We start from the raw sequence: 16,599 nt of genomic DNA, 5'->3' as shown, positions 1-16,599 counted from the left end.
GGAAAAAGAAAATATTGAAATCTAAAAGTGATTACTAATTAGTGCATAGTACATTTTAAAAATGTTGGCCTAGCATGTCTTTCAAACTCAATCCTAATCTGATATCTGAATGTACTAATCTCACTGAATTATTTTTGAGAATATGGTTCCTCTGTATATTTATTTTACATCCTCTAATTGGAGAGGGCTTCAGTAGTGTTTCTATGGGTTCCTAAATACGTAAGAACTAAGAAATTTGTCTGGGCATGCATGAGCCCACACTACATGTGTCACTCGGTTTTACTCTTCATAGGAAATTAATCAATAGTATAACATCAACACTGTGTGCCCTCTCCAAGTCATTCTAAAGCAACAGGTTTGTCCTTGTAGGAAACCTATAAAATATCCATAGCACATTATTACAAAATACCTCTGGAATTGACTGCAGAAACTCCGGTAAAATTTGTGGAGCATTAGGTGTTTGGACACAAAATCTGGTGAGTGAGAAGCCGAAGCTAGGCATAGATTTGAGATGGAGGCCATGTTTGAATAGGGACTGTGATTTAATAAATGGAGTTGACCAGAAATGCCCCAAATTTCAGGAAACTTAATGAACAAAATCAATCTATACTGTGCTTTCATGCACTTTACAGTATGAAGAGCTAGCAAGTTAATAGTCTATCAGAGCTGCAAGTACAAATCTCTTTCTCCTAAAGACCCAAATGCTTTAGATTCAAAAGGACTTCTCCGGAATACTGAGCAGAGAAAAAGTTCCCGGAACTAAAAACAGAACTGGAGACCTCACTGCTTTAGAAGGGCTGGAAGGGACGTCAGCCCGCGGGGAGCGCGGGGCCTCGGGTTCGCGCTGCTCTGCGGGATTCGAGCCGGCCGTCGGGCCTGGTCGGGGCTGGGCGCGCTGGCGCTCGTCGTATTTGGGGCGGCCCGCGGCTCAGACATGCCTCGGGACTCCTCTTCCATTTGCTGCGCTCCGCAGCCCCTGCGGCCTGGACGCTCCAGCCGCGAGGCGGAGCCTTGACCCCCAAGGCCTTCGCCCCCAATGCGAAGGGACAAATCGGGCCCCGAATTCCCGGAAACGCGCGAAGCAGCCCCCCAGGGCGCCCTCCCCGCCGCCCCGCAGGCGGACCAGGGTCCCCAGGACGGGAGCTGTGGCTGGAGAACGTCCCCAGGCTCTGTCCTCAGCGCCGAAGCCGCCCTCCCCCAGCTTGAGCTCCTCTGACGATGGGAACCGGCCCGGGACGCGCGCGCCGCAGCCAAGTCCCGGTTTTGATTTCACTGCCTGCTGCGAGAGTGAAGAGGCTCCAAACCCGACAAACAGGAAGGAGAGAAGGAGCCGGAGTGCGGGCAGAGGGAGGGTCATTCCCAGCAGAGGCGCAGGGGCCGGGCCGGGGGGCGGGGAGGAAGCAGCGCCCCTTCCCCTCCCGCGCGGGCCGGAGGTGCGGGGACGGGGGCCGCGGGGAGGTTCGGGGGCGGCTCCCGGGCCGGGCCGGGTGCTCGGGGCGGGGCGGGGGCTCCCTGGACGCTGCCACCCGCAGCCCCCCTCCCCGCGGCCCCGGGGCGCCCCCGCGGTTCTGGAGCCGGGGCGGGGCGTGCGCGTCAGCTCGGGCTAGAAAAGGCGGCGGGGCCGGCCCAGCGAGGTGACAGCCGCGCTCGGACGAGGAGCCCGGCCTGACGCCGCCATGAGCGCCGCGCTCTTTAGCCTGGACGGCCCGGCGCGCGGCGCGCCCTGGCCGGCAGAGCCCGCACCCTTTTACGAGCCGGGCCGGGTGGGCAAGCCGGGCCGCGGGAGCGAGGCGGGGAGCCTGTCCGAGCCAGGCGCCGCTGCCCCTGCCATGTACGACGACGAGAGCGCCATCGACTTCAGCGCCTACATCGACTCCATGGCCGCCGTGCCCACCCTGGAGCTGTGCCACGACGAGCTCTTCGCCGACCTCTTCAACAGCAACCACAAGGCTGGCGCGGCAGGCGCCGGTGCGGGCGCCCTGGAGCTGCTGCCCGGCGGCCTCGCGCGTGCCCACGGCCCGGGCACAGCCGGCCCGCGTCCGCTCAAGCGCGAGCCCGATTGGGGAGACGGCGACGCGCCCGGCTCGCTGCTGCCTGCGCAGGTGGCCGCGTGCGCGCAGACCGTGGTGAGCCTGGCGGCGACCGCACAGCCCACACCACCCACGTCGCCCGAGCCGCCGCGCTGCAGCCCCGGGCCGAGCCCTGCTCCTGGCCCGGCCCGGGAGAAGAGTGCGGGGAAGAGGGGCCCGGACCGCGGCAGCCCGGAGTACCGGCAGCGGCGCGAGCGCAACAACATTGCGGTGCGCAAGAGCCGCGACAAGGCCAAGCGGCGCAACCAGGAGATGCAGCAGAAGCTGGTGGAGCTGTCGGCCGAAAACGAGAAGCTGCACCAGCGTGTGGAGCAGCTTACGCGGGACCTGGCCGGCCTCCGGCAGTTCTTCAAACAGCTGCCCAGCCCGCCCTTCCTGCCGGCCGCCGGAGCCGCCGACTGCCGGTAACGCGCGCCCCGGGGGCGGGAGAGACTCACCAACGACCGATACCTCAGACCCGACCGGCCGGGGAGCGGAGCGCGCCCCGCCCGGACGCCGCGAGAGCCGCTAGGCGCCGGCTGCAGTTTCTTTGGGACGCGCGAAGGAAGGAACCTACAGCCTGGACTTAACACCACTGAACTTCGAGAGAAGCTATACATGTTTATTTTCCCTTAAATTATTTTTATAATGGTAGCTTTTCTACATCTTACTCCTATCGATGCAGCTAAGGTACATTTGTAAGAAAAAAGACTTTCCAGACAAACCCTTTGTATTGTAGATAAGAGGAAAGGACTGAGCATGCTCACTTTTTTATATTAATTTTTACAGTATTTGTAAGAATAAAGCAGCATTTAAAACCACCCCGATTCCTGTATTCACGGTGACTCCTGAACGCTGGTAACCCCAGAACCTCGCCGGGGAGGGCACATTCCAGTGCCAGACACGCAGCAAGGCCCCGGGGAGGCGGCGGGACCCAGGTGTGTCCGTGAGGGAGAACCAAGTTCCTTAAAAGAGGGGGTCTGCTTTGCTTTTGAAACCAGCCATGGCGTACCTCCAAATGTTGTATACTTGCCTAAGATCGGCGAAGCGCGGCTAAGCTCATGTCCGGCTAGCAGCTTTCTGGTGGAAGGTGCTCCCAAAGAAGGAGCCGGGCCTGGAGAAGGGGCCGGCTGGCCTCCCGGCCCTGCAGCGGCTTTACGGGGTCTGTGAAGAAGAGCTGAGAGGCTGCGCGAGGGGTGAGGGGGTAGTGGAGGGCTCCGATTATCCGAGAAACGTCTGACTCATCTTTGGCTTTCATGGGACTTTGCTTTCACTTTCTTCAGTCTTACGTACTGCTTCGAATACATTTTTCAAGTGGGGATAAACAAGAAACAGCCCTGTAGTAGACGCAAAGGACGGTCAAAACTACTCAAAACTGACTATCTTGACAGTCACTGTAACGTTTCAAAGGTTAATCAGGACACATAAAGCCGTTTGCCTCTCTCCCAGCCCAAGTGGGTACTAGGCGCCCTTTCTTGCTCTGCGCTGCTAGAGCATATTATGTAATTAACCGTGGCCTGCCATGATTATATTTTTAGAAGGAAGGAGACAAAAATCTTTATTGTCTAAAGATAATTTATTCATCATTTTATGTTAATTTAAATCTCTGCCAACAAAGCAAGATAACCAACCACTTCTCTTGAGTCTGTAATCGTGGCTTTCTGTGCACAGTACCCAGCAGGATTACACAGGCCTATCTACAGTGAGCCATCAATACCTCTGTGCAGTATAGCAATAATCACACCAGGTAACTTATCTATACTTTACGGGTAACAGTTTTACCTCTGACACAGTTCCCCAGAACATTTTCCCAAAATGCTTAAGTTGGACACATATTGTGCAGTAGAACAGTAATACTACAACTTAGGACACATGTTTCAGCTTTGCAGGGTACTCTTTGGGACAGTGTTAAATAACTAAACTACCAAGAAAGGCATGTTGAATGGTAAAATTAAACTTAAAAATTACAAGTGAACAAAATTTTTTTCTTGCTGTTTTAATATTATTGCCTAAGATGAAATACAAAATGAAGACCTTAGGCTTACTTAAGTTTTAATAACGTTCCTAAATTTGCAAAAAGGTAAAAATAGAACTAGAAAAAAGTATTTTGATGTTTAGTTTACAAAATCATCTTACTAACATTTGCCCCAGAAAAATCTAAGTTCCATTTCAAGATCATACAATACATTTGCTCTGCCCAGAGTTAACAAATAACTACCCCGAGCCACCACCACCTCCACCACCATTGTGACTGCATCGCAAAGTTCACAGATCCTATGGCAACCGGCATTGTTCGGAAGAGGCTCTTCCTGCACTCAGCAGCTCAATTTCCTCCAATCCAACGCAGCTAGCTGGGTGGGTGGTTACAGACTGGACAAAACAATTCAACAACCCCACCTCCTTTCCGAGGACACTCTTCACTTCATAACTCTGCAGTGATAGAAGGCATGCTGGTTAAAGCAAATAGAGTTAGCCCCGGACATTCTGTTCCCAACACAGAACACCAAAGAGCAGAGCAGAAGGTCCTTGCCTCAGTCTGTAACCTTCTACTTTTCAAATGGTAAGAGCAACACGGGTAAGGAGGGAAAAAATTAAGCGCTTGATAAAAAGCTCTATTTATTATGGCAAATGAAGGAACTCCTTTTTTCTGCTGTCTGTTAGTGGATGCAAAAAGCATGTCCCAGCTGGCTGTCCTATGAGAGGAACTGGGGACGGACATACAGAGGGACATGTCCTGTTCTCTAGCAGAAAGGCTGGGGGCTGGGCATGCATCATGCTTGCAGCTGTCTCCCACTTCCTTTGGGACACTTCCCCAATCTAGCAACACTTCTGGTCAAAGGATTTCCTGGTACTTTGCCCCAAACTTCCCTCCTCAATAGGATCCCATTTCTTCTAGAGTAACACTGAGCCAAAAATGTCTATGTTGTAAAAAGCTTTTCCTTCACACTGTTTGATGAGTATTTTATGGTGATTGGTTAATCTTGAGCAGGTTTTATCTCTAGATGAGAACTCAGGGCACTGGACAGCAGGGGTACCAGATGACTAGGCTAGGAAGGTATGGCAGGGCCTTGGTGGTCTCAAACCTCAGAACATTTTCTTCCTGGGGTGGGGATGGGGCTGAAAATAAAGAGCAGCTCAAAAGCATTGGGATAAATCAAATCTGTGGCCTTACCAGAGACAGAAGCCCTAGAGGGTAATGTGTTCTTTCAGAGACTCCTTTGCTGCCACTTGCAGAGTACTAACTGGGGTATCTCACTCCTCTGTGCAAGACGCTTAACACATCTCTACAGTAGCTTGGTTCAGTATGTTTTAGCTCACACGTTCCATCATTAATGTGTCTTGGCAAAGGAGATTGAGGCTGGAGGGCTCCAACAACGTAGCCAAAGTTATCTCTTTAGCTCCTTGGTGCCCTCCGATCAAAGGTGGGCACCTCACTGCCGTCACCCTGGATCCTGGGCTGGGCTCAGCGACTGCTTCTTAAGAAGAGTGTGGTGGAAGGGACATTGAGTGGTGTCCCCGGCTTACTCAGGAAGGTGCCCAGCCTCTGCCTACCTCTCTCGGGATCCAGACACACGCCCTGAGGGAATCCAGACTGTGTGGCATCTGGCCAGAGCCCAGGAAGGTCCCAGGCAACAGGAGTACAACAGCCGGCCAGGGACTGAAGGGCATTCTGTGACAACAGCCCAGCCTTTGGGGTACCAGCTGATGTCCTGTGGAGCAGAGATGAGTTGTTCTGGAAGAGCCCTATCCAAATTGCTGGTCTATGTGCAGAGTAAGTGTGAAGGCCACTAAGCTTTGAGATAGTTTGTTCTGAAGCAATACATATCAGGTTCAATCTGGGATGTGAGCAGTGCTCTAACGCCAAACCACTGTGATCATTTTGCTTTCCTGTCTTTTAAGTCAGGCATGGTGTGAAACACCTAGTGTATTCAATATGGTTTGTAGAGTTTAGGCTTCTTTAGTAAAAAAATTAGAGTAAGGTCAACAGAGGGATGGGGGAGTAGGAGTTGTAATCAAGACAGGTGAAGAGATGGAACTAAAGTCTCTGACCGGACAACCATGGCTGAGGCCTTCCTCCGCTTAGTTCACCTGTGACACTGATGTCAGGTTCATGGCCCACTGCCTTGGTCATTCATCAAGGGCTTGCTATGAACCATGAAGAGACGGCAGAAAACCAGACAGCCACAGGGGTGCTGGTGCAGAAGGAGCGCACAGGGCCATGCAGAGGGAGCGGTTGTTGTCCAGGTCTGGGAGGACTGAGGTAGGCCAGCTGGATACTCCTTTGCTGTCTCTTCCCACTTTAACTAGCCTTGTACCTTTGTGTCTGGGGAAGTAGAAGGCCCAGGCACTCCTATAGTCACTTGGGGTAAAAGTACAGAATTCTAACTTGAAAAAAATAAGTCAGCAACAGATCATTTCTTTTTACAATGTCAGGTTTTGCAGCTATAGTTTATAATAAGTATATCATAGTCAATAATAACTACATTACTTATAAATGGAGATCAAATGATAAATGTATTTTGGGGGGAATTAGTTTGGAGAGATTAAACAAACAATCACACCAGCAAATGCAAACACACTGTTCATATGAATGTAATGAATGTGCATATGTGTAAAACACGTCTCTATTTTTGAAAAGCACACACTATTTTCCTTCAACTTTTCTTTTTCTGAAAGTAAGGAAACCAACTCAAATTTCATATTGCTATAATGTGACCTTTGAGAACTGACATGTACAACGGCAGCAAACTCCATTGTTTTCACATTTGTAGCTTGAACACATTAAAGTTGAGGCTTAAAACTTAACACTCATGCGTCCTAGCCAGAAACAGTACATCTGTTCCTGGGAATAGAGTTCTCGTGGAAAGCCTCATTTGATTCTTTGGATTTTGGCCAATGTGCATTCTCATCCCGAAAACTGACAGAATCCATACTGGAAAACTCATGCTCACGTCTACACAGAGGTCCTTCTTGTACCCATCTTCTATCAGCTTCTTGCAGGTCATCCGATCCGTACATCTGTAAAGCCCTAACTACCCACTGTGAGTAAAGCTGGAGGACAGGGGATGAGCTTCTGGCCCTCCAGGCTTGCAATTTACCCTAATTCGACGGGTGTCAGCTCCGATAACACAGCACCCAGAAAGGTGGTACCTGAGGCCGTTGCCACCCTGTGCCCCTCACCCACAGGCACACACTCAGGCACCCTCACGTACACATGAGCACACACAGGTGTATACACACACTCAAGCACACCCATGGGCAAACCCGTCTACACTAAGATACACACACACACACACACACACACAGAGGGTTGTACACACGCCCTCTTAAGCACTTTATAAATAGGGTTTTGCCTACAGGCACTCCGTAGTTAAGAAGTGTAATGTGCAAGAGGTACAAGTCAGCCTCAGTCAGAAGGAAATCAAATGTAGAGGCAGGATTTCTGCCAGGGCCTCCTCCTGGTCTCTGGGTCCCCACAGGGAGGTAGGGTAGTCAAGGGCAGCCCACGGCTGGAAGCTTCCTAGAAGAAGCACCAGGCTGCTCTCCTGGGGAGCCTGCGAGAAACCAGTGGGAGATCAGGCCTGAGTCTGGTAGGACCCAGCCAAGGCCACCTGAGGAACTTCAGGGCAGACAGAGCACCTCTGTGCTGTGTGGGACTCCAGGGAGCTATGCACCATCCCAAGTGCTGTTGGGTTTTGTTTGTTTAGGTTGTGGGTTTTGGTTCATTTCCTATGTGTTCTCCTTAAGCAGGAGTTTTCCCCAACACTTCCCCAACCTTTTCCATGGAAATATCTTCCCTGATAACTTGGATCTGCCATCTGGAGCACTTGTTTAAAGCCCCCTCCAATTCATAAGCCTTACCCAACATCATGCCCTTCTTTCTTCCTCCTCCCCTACCTCAAAGACTGAGAGATGAGGGGACAAGGGATCAGCCAACAGATACCACTGTCTTGTCACACATTAAACATATAAACTTCAGGAAGAATAGAAACGTATGCACAAGGATCCCTGTCACCTCCCCCCACTCTGTTAGGTGGTCACTTGTGGGGATAACAATGCACCCAACAAAGACTGTGACTGTAAGCCCTGCACTCTTGTTTCTTCAGTGGTAAAATGTGGATTCTGCTCCACTGAGATACTGGAGAGATTAAATAAGGCAACATGTGAGAAAAGTGGTGAGCACAGTTCTTAGTCCATTAGAGTCATTTACTTACATTTTACTTGTAAACAATCAGGGAATACTAGCTCATAAATCCTCCTACGGCCTGGTCTACACATCAGTCCCTACATGTGAAACAGCCCTTTAGATAAAGGTCTGGGGCTGGGCTGGGGGTGTCATGGAGTTGCTTTAGGAAACTATGCCCAGGCTGGTGGGCTTTATTCCAGGGAGGCAGCCAGAAACTCTTTTTAGAGCTCCACAGACAGCTCCACCCTGAAATCGGGGTTGGAAACCATAATCAGACCAGTGATCCTCAAGGATCCTATTCATGGCTTTACCCATGTTCCGATTTAATCCAAACTTTGAGAGCCATGGTTTTGAGGAATGAATGCAAATGGCTGTTCTGCCTCCTCATACTGCCAGCCCCTCCCAGGGGGCAAAGGCTGGCAGCCACCGGAGACAGAAGCCCCTCACGCTCCACAGGATGGATAAATTCAGCCTTGTATTCTGACTGGAATCGGAGCTGAAATTTGACCATAGGACCCCTATCAGAAAGTTCTGTAGATGATCAGCCCCCTTCTCACCACAACCTCCCCAGCTGGCCCAACTCTGCTACTTGGATGTGGACCCTAACGCTGGCCATGGATAACTTTTGTGACCTGGGGGCTGTGCCCTGGCATCACCCCAGTGGTCAGTCATCCCCAGTGCTCTTCTCTGGGGTTCAGTGATTCCTGAAGCCACTTGTGGTGCTTTTAAATGGTTTTGACAAGGCAAAGTTGGCGTCTCAAGGAGAGACCTCTCTTGTTTATGAGGGCCAAATTTCACAAGGAAGAAACTGTCTCTAGATCATAAGTTATATATATTTAGGTGGTGGTTTTCTTGGAGGAACACACCACTTTACTAAGCCTCACACCATGGTAACTCTCAGGGAAGGCAAAACAGTTCTGAGAAATAATGGTCAAGTTTCCAGTTACTCAGATTCTGAAATACTCAGCAATTAAAAAACACAGAGTGTGTGTCTCAGATATTTCTGTTCTATTAACATGAATCACGGCAGTCGGACTTGAAATGTCACCGGTCTAACTATAATCAAAGCCAGGGGGGCATATTCATGTATCTACTGCAAGGTTGGTCAGGAAATCACCTCAGTTCCAAGAAGGAAAGGATCTCATGAACAGACACAGGTATTTGTCAGGGAATGACAGCAGTAAGACTTATCCATGTCTTGGTATAGTCTAAACACTTAGCACGCACACAATGATATTGTGGCACTTTGTTGTAATTGCAAGTACCTGGGACAGGGACCTTCACCTGGAGATGATCCACTGACTCGGGGCTTAAGAACACAGGGGTGCACACCTGGGCTGCATGTCCCTGGACTTACCCCATCCTCGCAGGCAGCAAACCTCAGGAGTGAAGAAATACTGGTCTGGGACAGCTGCAATAACAGTGGGGCAGGCTGATTAAACTCCCAGGACTGGGGCAAGTGCCCACGCCCACGCCCACGCGTGGAGATGGATGTTCAACCTAAACAACCTTCATCTCTGTAGCAGCTTTCACCTCAGAGCCACAGATGTGGAAAGACTGCTTTCCTGGGGGGGTGTCCGTCCCCTCCCCTCCCCAGGGAAGGAACAACAGATGCTGCCCCCTTGGCTAGTGCGGGAGCAACTCCATGAGGTGAAGTTGGATGCACATGGGCTCCCGCACCGCTCCTACCTTGACCCTCACTGTGCACTGGGGTCGAGAGGGACAGTCCAGGAACACCTGCAGGTGCCTTCTGAGAAGAGGAGAGGTGACCACACGGGAGCAGTCCCCACAGGAAAAGGTGCCTCTGTTGTTTGGAAACACACAGGGAAGGTAAGACTTGAAAAAGGCACAAATCAGAAGAGTCCAGCAGTAGACAGGCATTTTTTTTCTAAACTCGAGTGTTCGCTGATATAGAAAAGGGAGATTTACTCTCAGAAACCAAGTTCCTGAAATAGGCCTGAAGAAGCTCAGCCTGTTCTGAGGGATCAGCGTCAGCTTCCGGCTAACGGCTACAGGGGCAACTGACGCCCCAGGGGGCGGAAGGGACACTCAACCAGGGAAGCCTCATTCAGGCTGGGCAGAGAGGATGACCGCAAACATCCCATGAAGCGAAGTGGAGGCCCTGTGCTCAGTAAGGGGAAGTCAGGGCTTCCCAGCTGCCTGAACAGGAAAACGTACTTCTAATCACCAGTAGCTACGCTCCTTACGGCTCCCAAGTAAACCCGTGATACAATCTCTTATTGTCTCTAAAACAATCCAGTGATGACTTGTTTATACATAAGACCACCAACCCAGGAGGCATCAAGAAAACACTTGTTCTTTAGTTATTAAGAAGCAGAAAAGTAATGAGCATGCCCCTTTCTGACTGTCGGGTGACAAAGTTACCCTGGGAGGCTGGGGAACTGGCTCAGAACTACATTGATAACCAGCCCCAGCTCCCAGAGCACAAGGGAGGATATACTCTGGTCAGGGAAGGACTGTCTGTTTATGTAGCTGTTCGCTGGTCCCTGGAAAAGTCTGCACCCCTGCAAAAGACAAGCTGTACAGTTACCAAGTTTGTCTTATTCATTCAGGTTTGCTCTGAGTTTTTCTTTTTTCTCCTAGCTGATAATAAAGGAGCTGAGTACAAAACCTGCCTCTTTTCTCATTTAAGACAGGAGCAACTGAAAGGACCAGCAAAAGTCCATGTTATAAAGAAGTAAGCACATCTAAGTGCCATGGCCTCCCACCTGCCAGTCGAAGAACTTGCTTTCCCAGTGGGAGCTCATGCCTGGACCTTAGCACGGGAAGCTGTCCCGAGACAGTGCGGCAGTGGAACCCCTAGGACTGGCTGTGGCCGCCCTGGGGTCTTTCAGGCCAGCTCCTACACCCTTACCTGTCTCCTGGGCTCTGTTCCAATCTCTCGTTGCCACACAGGTCACAAGTGGGCCATGAGAAAGCAGTGCTGCCATCCACACCAACCACAGTGCCTAGGCCCAATAGAAAGCAAAAGCTGGAGTCCCAGAGGCAGTGTCTTCCCTCCCAACTTCTCTTTGCCCCTTAAGACATAGATGGTAACAAGAGATTCCTTAGACTATTTTTCTCACTTATGAGTTCATATAAATGTTCCCAAGCTTTTTATAATTTCCACGTACTGCACAAACAAAACTACAATAAAAAGTTTTAAAATTTGCCCACATTACTACCCAACCAAGTATCTCCATTCTGCCTCGTCTTTTTAGTCTCTTTTTCCAGATGCATGCATACTGAAATCATCATAAGCAAATTGTCAGGGCAATGTCTCATTCTACTTTGTAGGTTGCTGTAGGGCTGTTGTAGGGACTGTCTTATCGATATTCCATTCAGGTGATGTGTCACAGTTCCCTCCACATTGGACATACAGGTCTGGGGCAGCGGACAGCCTTCCACATAAGGCCTTTCCTGTACTGATACACCTCCCTTAGGACAGATTCCTGGAAGCAGAATCACTCTGCCAAGAATATGAGTACTGGAGATACAGAAACACCCTTTTAGAAAGTGTTTCCCCAAGGACTTTCTGATTCACACTTTCACCATCCATTTACAGAGTGCTAGCCTCACTGAGTTGTATCCTAGCATCACCTCAGTATTTGCCTCCTTAATAGGTATAATGAAATTCCTTATTTTAGTTTCTACTTCTTTGATAAGGAAAGAGAAATACACAAAAAATATAACGATGAATGCTACAGCCCCTACTCTTGTGAACTCCATAGTGTGGTCGAGATGAACAAATAATGAGAAAAACAGCATGAATATGGGAGAAAATATTCACAAAAAACACATCTGATAACCGACTGTTATCCAAAATATACAAAGAACTCTTAAAACTCACAACACAAACAACCCAATTAAAAGATGGGCCTAAGACCTTCATAGACGCCTCAGCAAAGGTGCTATACAGATGGCAAATAAGCATATGAAAGATGTCGAACATCATGTGATTAGGGAAATGCAAATTAAAACAAGAACACCAGAAAAATTCAAACAACGCAACTAAAAATGGGCAGCGGACCTGAATAGACGTTTTTCCAAAGAAGACATTTGGATGGCCAACAGACACATGAACAGATGCTCAACATCACTCAGCATCAGGGAAACACAGATCACAATCACAGTGAGATATCACCTCCCCGGTCAGGATGGCTAAAATCAAAAAGATGAGAGAAAACAAGTGTTGGTGAGGATGTGGAAAAAAGGAACCCTAGTGCATTGTTGGTGGGGATGTAAATTGGTGCAGCCACTGTGGAAAACAGTATGGAGGCTCCTCAAAAAGTTAAAAATACAGCTTCCATGTGATCTAGTAATTCCCTTACTAGATATTTACCCAAAGAAAACAAAAACACTAATTTGAAAAGATATACCCACCCCAGTGTTTATAGCAACATTATTTACAATAGCTAAATTATGTTAAGAGCCCAAGTGTCCATGCATAGAGGAATGGATAAAAAAGATGTGGTATGTATATATACAATGAAATATTATTCAGCCAAAAAAAAAAGAATGCGATCTTGCCGTTTGCAACAAAATGGATGGGCCTAGAGGGTTTTATGCTAAGTGAAATAAGTCAGAGAAAGACAAATACTATATGATTTCACTCATATGTGGAATCTAAAAAACAAAACAAATAAACAAAAAGCAGAAACAAACCATAAATACAGAGAACAAAGTGGTAATTGCCAGAGGAGGAAGGACTGGGGGGATATACGCTTCCAGTTATGGAATGAATGTAATGAGGATGAAGCTACAAAATAGAGAATATAGTCAGTGGAACTGTAGAGCTGTATGATGACAGATGGTAGCTACATTTGCAGTGAGCATAACATAATGAATAAAGTTGTCAAATCATTATGTTGTACACCTGAAACTCATGTAACATTGTGAGTCAACTACAATAAGTAAAAAAACAAACAAAAAACAAAAACAAAAACAAAAAAACCACCCAACAACGAGACAACACTCCATACCTATTAGAATGGCCAAAATCCAGAACACTGGTAAGAATGTGGAGCAACAGGAACTCTCATTCCTGGTTGGTAGGAATGCAAAATGGTATAGCTACTTTGGAAGACATTTTGGCAGTTTCTTATAAAACTAAACATAGTCATACCATATGATCCAGCAATTGCACTTGGTGGTATTTATCCAAAGGAGCTGAAAACTTATGTCCACACAAACACCTGTATAAAGCTGTTTATAGCAGCTTTATTCTTAATTGCCACAACTTGGAAGCAACCAAGCTGTCTTTTAGTAGATGAATGGATAAATAAACTGTGGTACTTCCAGACAATGGAATATTATTCAGCACCGAAAAGAAATGAGCTACCAAACCATGAAAAGACGTGGAAAGAACTTAACGCACATTGCTTAGTGAAAGAAGCCACTTTGAAAAAGCTATATACTGCATGATTCCACCTATACGACGTTCTGGAAAAAGCAAAACTATAAAGACAGAAAAAAAAAAAAAAGATACGGACAGTAAAAAGATCGGTGGTTGAGGTGTTAAGGGGGACAGAGGGATGAATAGGTGAAGCAGAGGACTTTTAGGTCAGTGAAACCATTCTGTATGATACCATAATGATGGATACATGTCAGACATTTGTCTAAACCCATAGAATGTACAACACCAAGAGTGAACTCTAATGTAAACTCTGGACTTTGGGTGATTATTATGTGATAATGTAGGCTCATCAACTATAACAAATGTACCACCCAGGTGGAGGATGTTGATAGTGGGGGATGGAGTACATGTGTAGGGTATGGGGAATCTCTGTACCTCCTGCTCAACTTTCCTGTAAACTTAAAACTGCTCTAAAAATAGTCTATTAAAAATTATCATGAAATAAATGCTAAATTGAGAAATGGAAAAGGCCCCTGGAAGTAGAGAAGAGAGGCTCTCTATGCTACTTGAGGTCAGGGAAGGTTTCCCCAAAGAAGAGACATGAAGTGGGGCTGCAGGTGGGGTGGGGGGGCACAGGCTGACCCTGCACCCTGAGGCAGGGCTGGAGGCCAAAGGGGCATGAAGGAAAGTAGGTGACATGGCTGTGAGGTTAGGAGACCCAAGTCATCCAGGATTTTGCTGGGGATTGTAGACTTGGAAGACATGAGAAGCCAGTGAAGAATTTTAAACAGGAGATTGAGATAGTCTACTTTGTTGAAATGTGAAGCATTATAGATATCATCTAGATATGCTGGCAAATCACAGACCATTCCTGTTGAAAAGTGGTTAAACTAGACATTTGAAAAGAAGTAAGATGTGACCTAAGTTTCCAGAAAAATAGAAGAATCATCCTTCCCACTCCTGGAGCAAAAATTTCATTCCCCACTAGAACAAGCATTGGGAAAAAATTTATCTGTAGAGGCTAAAACAATTGTTAGAACAAAGTAGGCTTGATTTACTAAAATGCATTCGTGCAATGCCCACTTGAATGACTTTTTAAAAATGAAAATAATAGATCTTGATTTTGAAAAGGCTGTCCCAGCTAATTTCATTGTCCTTGCAAATCTAATCAAGACTGAGTCAAAGGGATGAAAAGCAAAGTCAGTAATGGGTTATAATACAGCCGGAAAGGAGTGTTGACCAATTCACAATAGGCAGAGGCATAAGTAGGGCCAAGCAGGATGCGCGACTCCCATTCCATGGGCGTGTGTGCCCAGCAGTACTTAGTAAGTGTCTGCTACATGAATTAATAAAAAGAAGACTCCTACCAACTGAAGTTCCTTTCTTTTTTTTAAAAAAAAGATTTTTATTATTTATTTGACAGAGAGAGACAGCGAGAGAGGGAACACAAGGTGGGAGAGGGAGAAGCAGGCTTCCCGCCGAGCAGGGAGCCCAATGTGAAGCTCAATCCCAGGACTCTGGAATCATGACCTGAGATGCTTAAAGACTGAGCCACCCAGGCGCCCCTAAATTCCTTTTTATCCCAAGGTATCTTTGGGTGTTAACTGCATTTACAATTAGATGGGATTAAGCAATTTCCTTCTAGTAGGGAACAAGACGCAGTTGAAGAAATTTATTTCATCTGGGGTCTACACACCACTGGAAATACCTTCTGGTAACTCTAACTAAATTTCAAGGGAAGACTGGGAAGTGTACTATTGAACTTTTAGTATCTAGAACATTCATTTATATGATCGTCAGAAGGAAAAAAAAAAGTAAGAGTTTGAAGGTTCTGACACCACACATCATTTGGCTGCAATCTGCTATTAAAAGCTTTTACTTTCCTTATCTTATTTACAGAAATCTCTTATAACTAGGCTTGGGAAAGGTATATCACATATTTATTAAAACACCTTTTTAAAAAGGTTCTTTCAAACGCTCCTTCCTGGGAAGTGCAGGGACTCCTTTCTAGTAGGGCACATAGCAGCTTCATGCTCTGGTATTTTCTTCAGTGACTTTTAACTCTCCGCCACACCCTCCTCTCCAACCTTTTTGTTCTGACAGAAAGAAGTTGGGGCTCAGAAGTGTTTCCTTCTAGTTAGAGGCCAAAGCCTGGTTTGAAGACAGGACTTGGCCACGCCTTCCCAGGGAGACAGTACAAATGTGCACTTGCTGAGTTCGTGCCCACGCGGTGAGCAAGACCACCACCCACTAACAAGGGGTATATTAAGAAGTGGTGAGCAATACAAAGAAATAAAAATCAATGCTGCAAAACTTTGTCATCCTAAAAAAATAAACTGGGAAGAAGTCTTTGCATAGTCTGGATGCTGATGTTTGGGCAATGAGATGAGAAGGTCTGGCAACCTGAGGGAAGCAGTGAGTACCATCCCCTCACCAAAGCTCTGTTTCCTAGAAGCACTCATGCAGATGGACAGATGTTATTTCTCAGTGAGCGGCTGACTCACAGTACTCTGAGTTTGTTCAAGCCCTGCCTGGGGAAAATGCTCAGTGTTCTGCAAGGTCCACACCACACCAATGCCCAGCTGACTTAGCTGCTGCAGAGAGCTATCCAACTCCCAGCACTGACTTCCTACAGATGATGAAAGAGCCTGCTTGGGGCTATCTTTGGACAAGCCATCACTGGACTTTCTGGGACAGGGACGGGCAGAGTAGGGCAAGGCTGAGTTGCTGAGACAGGGTTGTCTACTACTGTTACTTCACAAAGTAGTGAGGACTCTAGCCCTGCATGACTTTGATGGAGTCAGATGGGGTGAGTCCACAGCTGGTTGGAGAGCAGGGCAGGGAGCCTCTGTACCTCTCTGTCTGTCAGTGGGATCTGGTCAGTGCCCCAGCCTCTGCCTTGTCTGGGGTGTTCCTGCATGGGAGGCTGGGCCAATCTTTGCTATTTTGCAGCTAGGGTTTTGTTTTCTCTTAATCCTTAGTTAACT

The 16,599-nt window shown here is 47.7% G+C and overlaps 2 protein-coding genes across 6 annotated transcripts in view; one reads left to right on the top strand and one right to left on the bottom strand.

Annotated features, from left to right (window-relative positions):
* The first annotated feature begins 1,555 nt into the window (after nucleotides 1-1,555).
* Nucleotides 1,556-10,887, top strand: CEBPD (CCAAT enhancer binding protein delta). Its single transcript, XM_057307783.1, has one exon. The coding sequence runs from the start codon at nucleotides 1,677-1,679 to the stop codon at nucleotides 2,496-2,498; it is 822 nt and encodes a 273-aa protein (XP_057163766.1). The 5' UTR covers nucleotides 1,556-1,676; the 3' UTR covers nucleotides 2,499-10,887.
* SPIDR (scaffold protein involved in DNA repair) overlaps nucleotides 3,627-16,599 on the bottom strand; it is a 478,698-nt gene continuing 465,725 nt past the window's right edge. For all 5 annotated transcript variants that reach the window (XM_057307780.1, XM_057307781.1, XM_044390348.3 and 2 more), the window contains 4 exons: nucleotides 11,132-11,225; nucleotides 9,946-10,060; nucleotides 9,614-9,667; nucleotides 3,627-4,499 (listed from right to left, as the gene is read on the bottom strand). In XM_057307780.1, coding sequence (XP_057163763.1) covers nucleotides 4,344-4,499; nucleotides 9,614-9,667; nucleotides 9,946-10,060; nucleotides 11,132-11,225 — 419 coding nt within the window. In that variant the 3' untranslated portion in view covers nucleotides 3,627-4,343. The remainder of the gene's footprint in view (nucleotides 4,500-9,613; nucleotides 9,668-9,945; nucleotides 10,061-11,131; nucleotides 11,226-16,599) is intronic.

This window comes from Ursus arctos, unplaced genomic scaffold, assembly GCF_023065955.2.
Source record: "Ursus arctos isolate Adak ecotype North America unplaced genomic scaffold, UrsArc2.0 scaffold_6, whole genome shotgun sequence".
In the NCBI taxonomy this organism is placed as follows: Eukaryota; Metazoa; Chordata; class Mammalia; order Carnivora; family Ursidae; genus Ursus; species Ursus arctos.
This window is presented reverse-complemented; position numbering and strand designations above follow the sequence as displayed.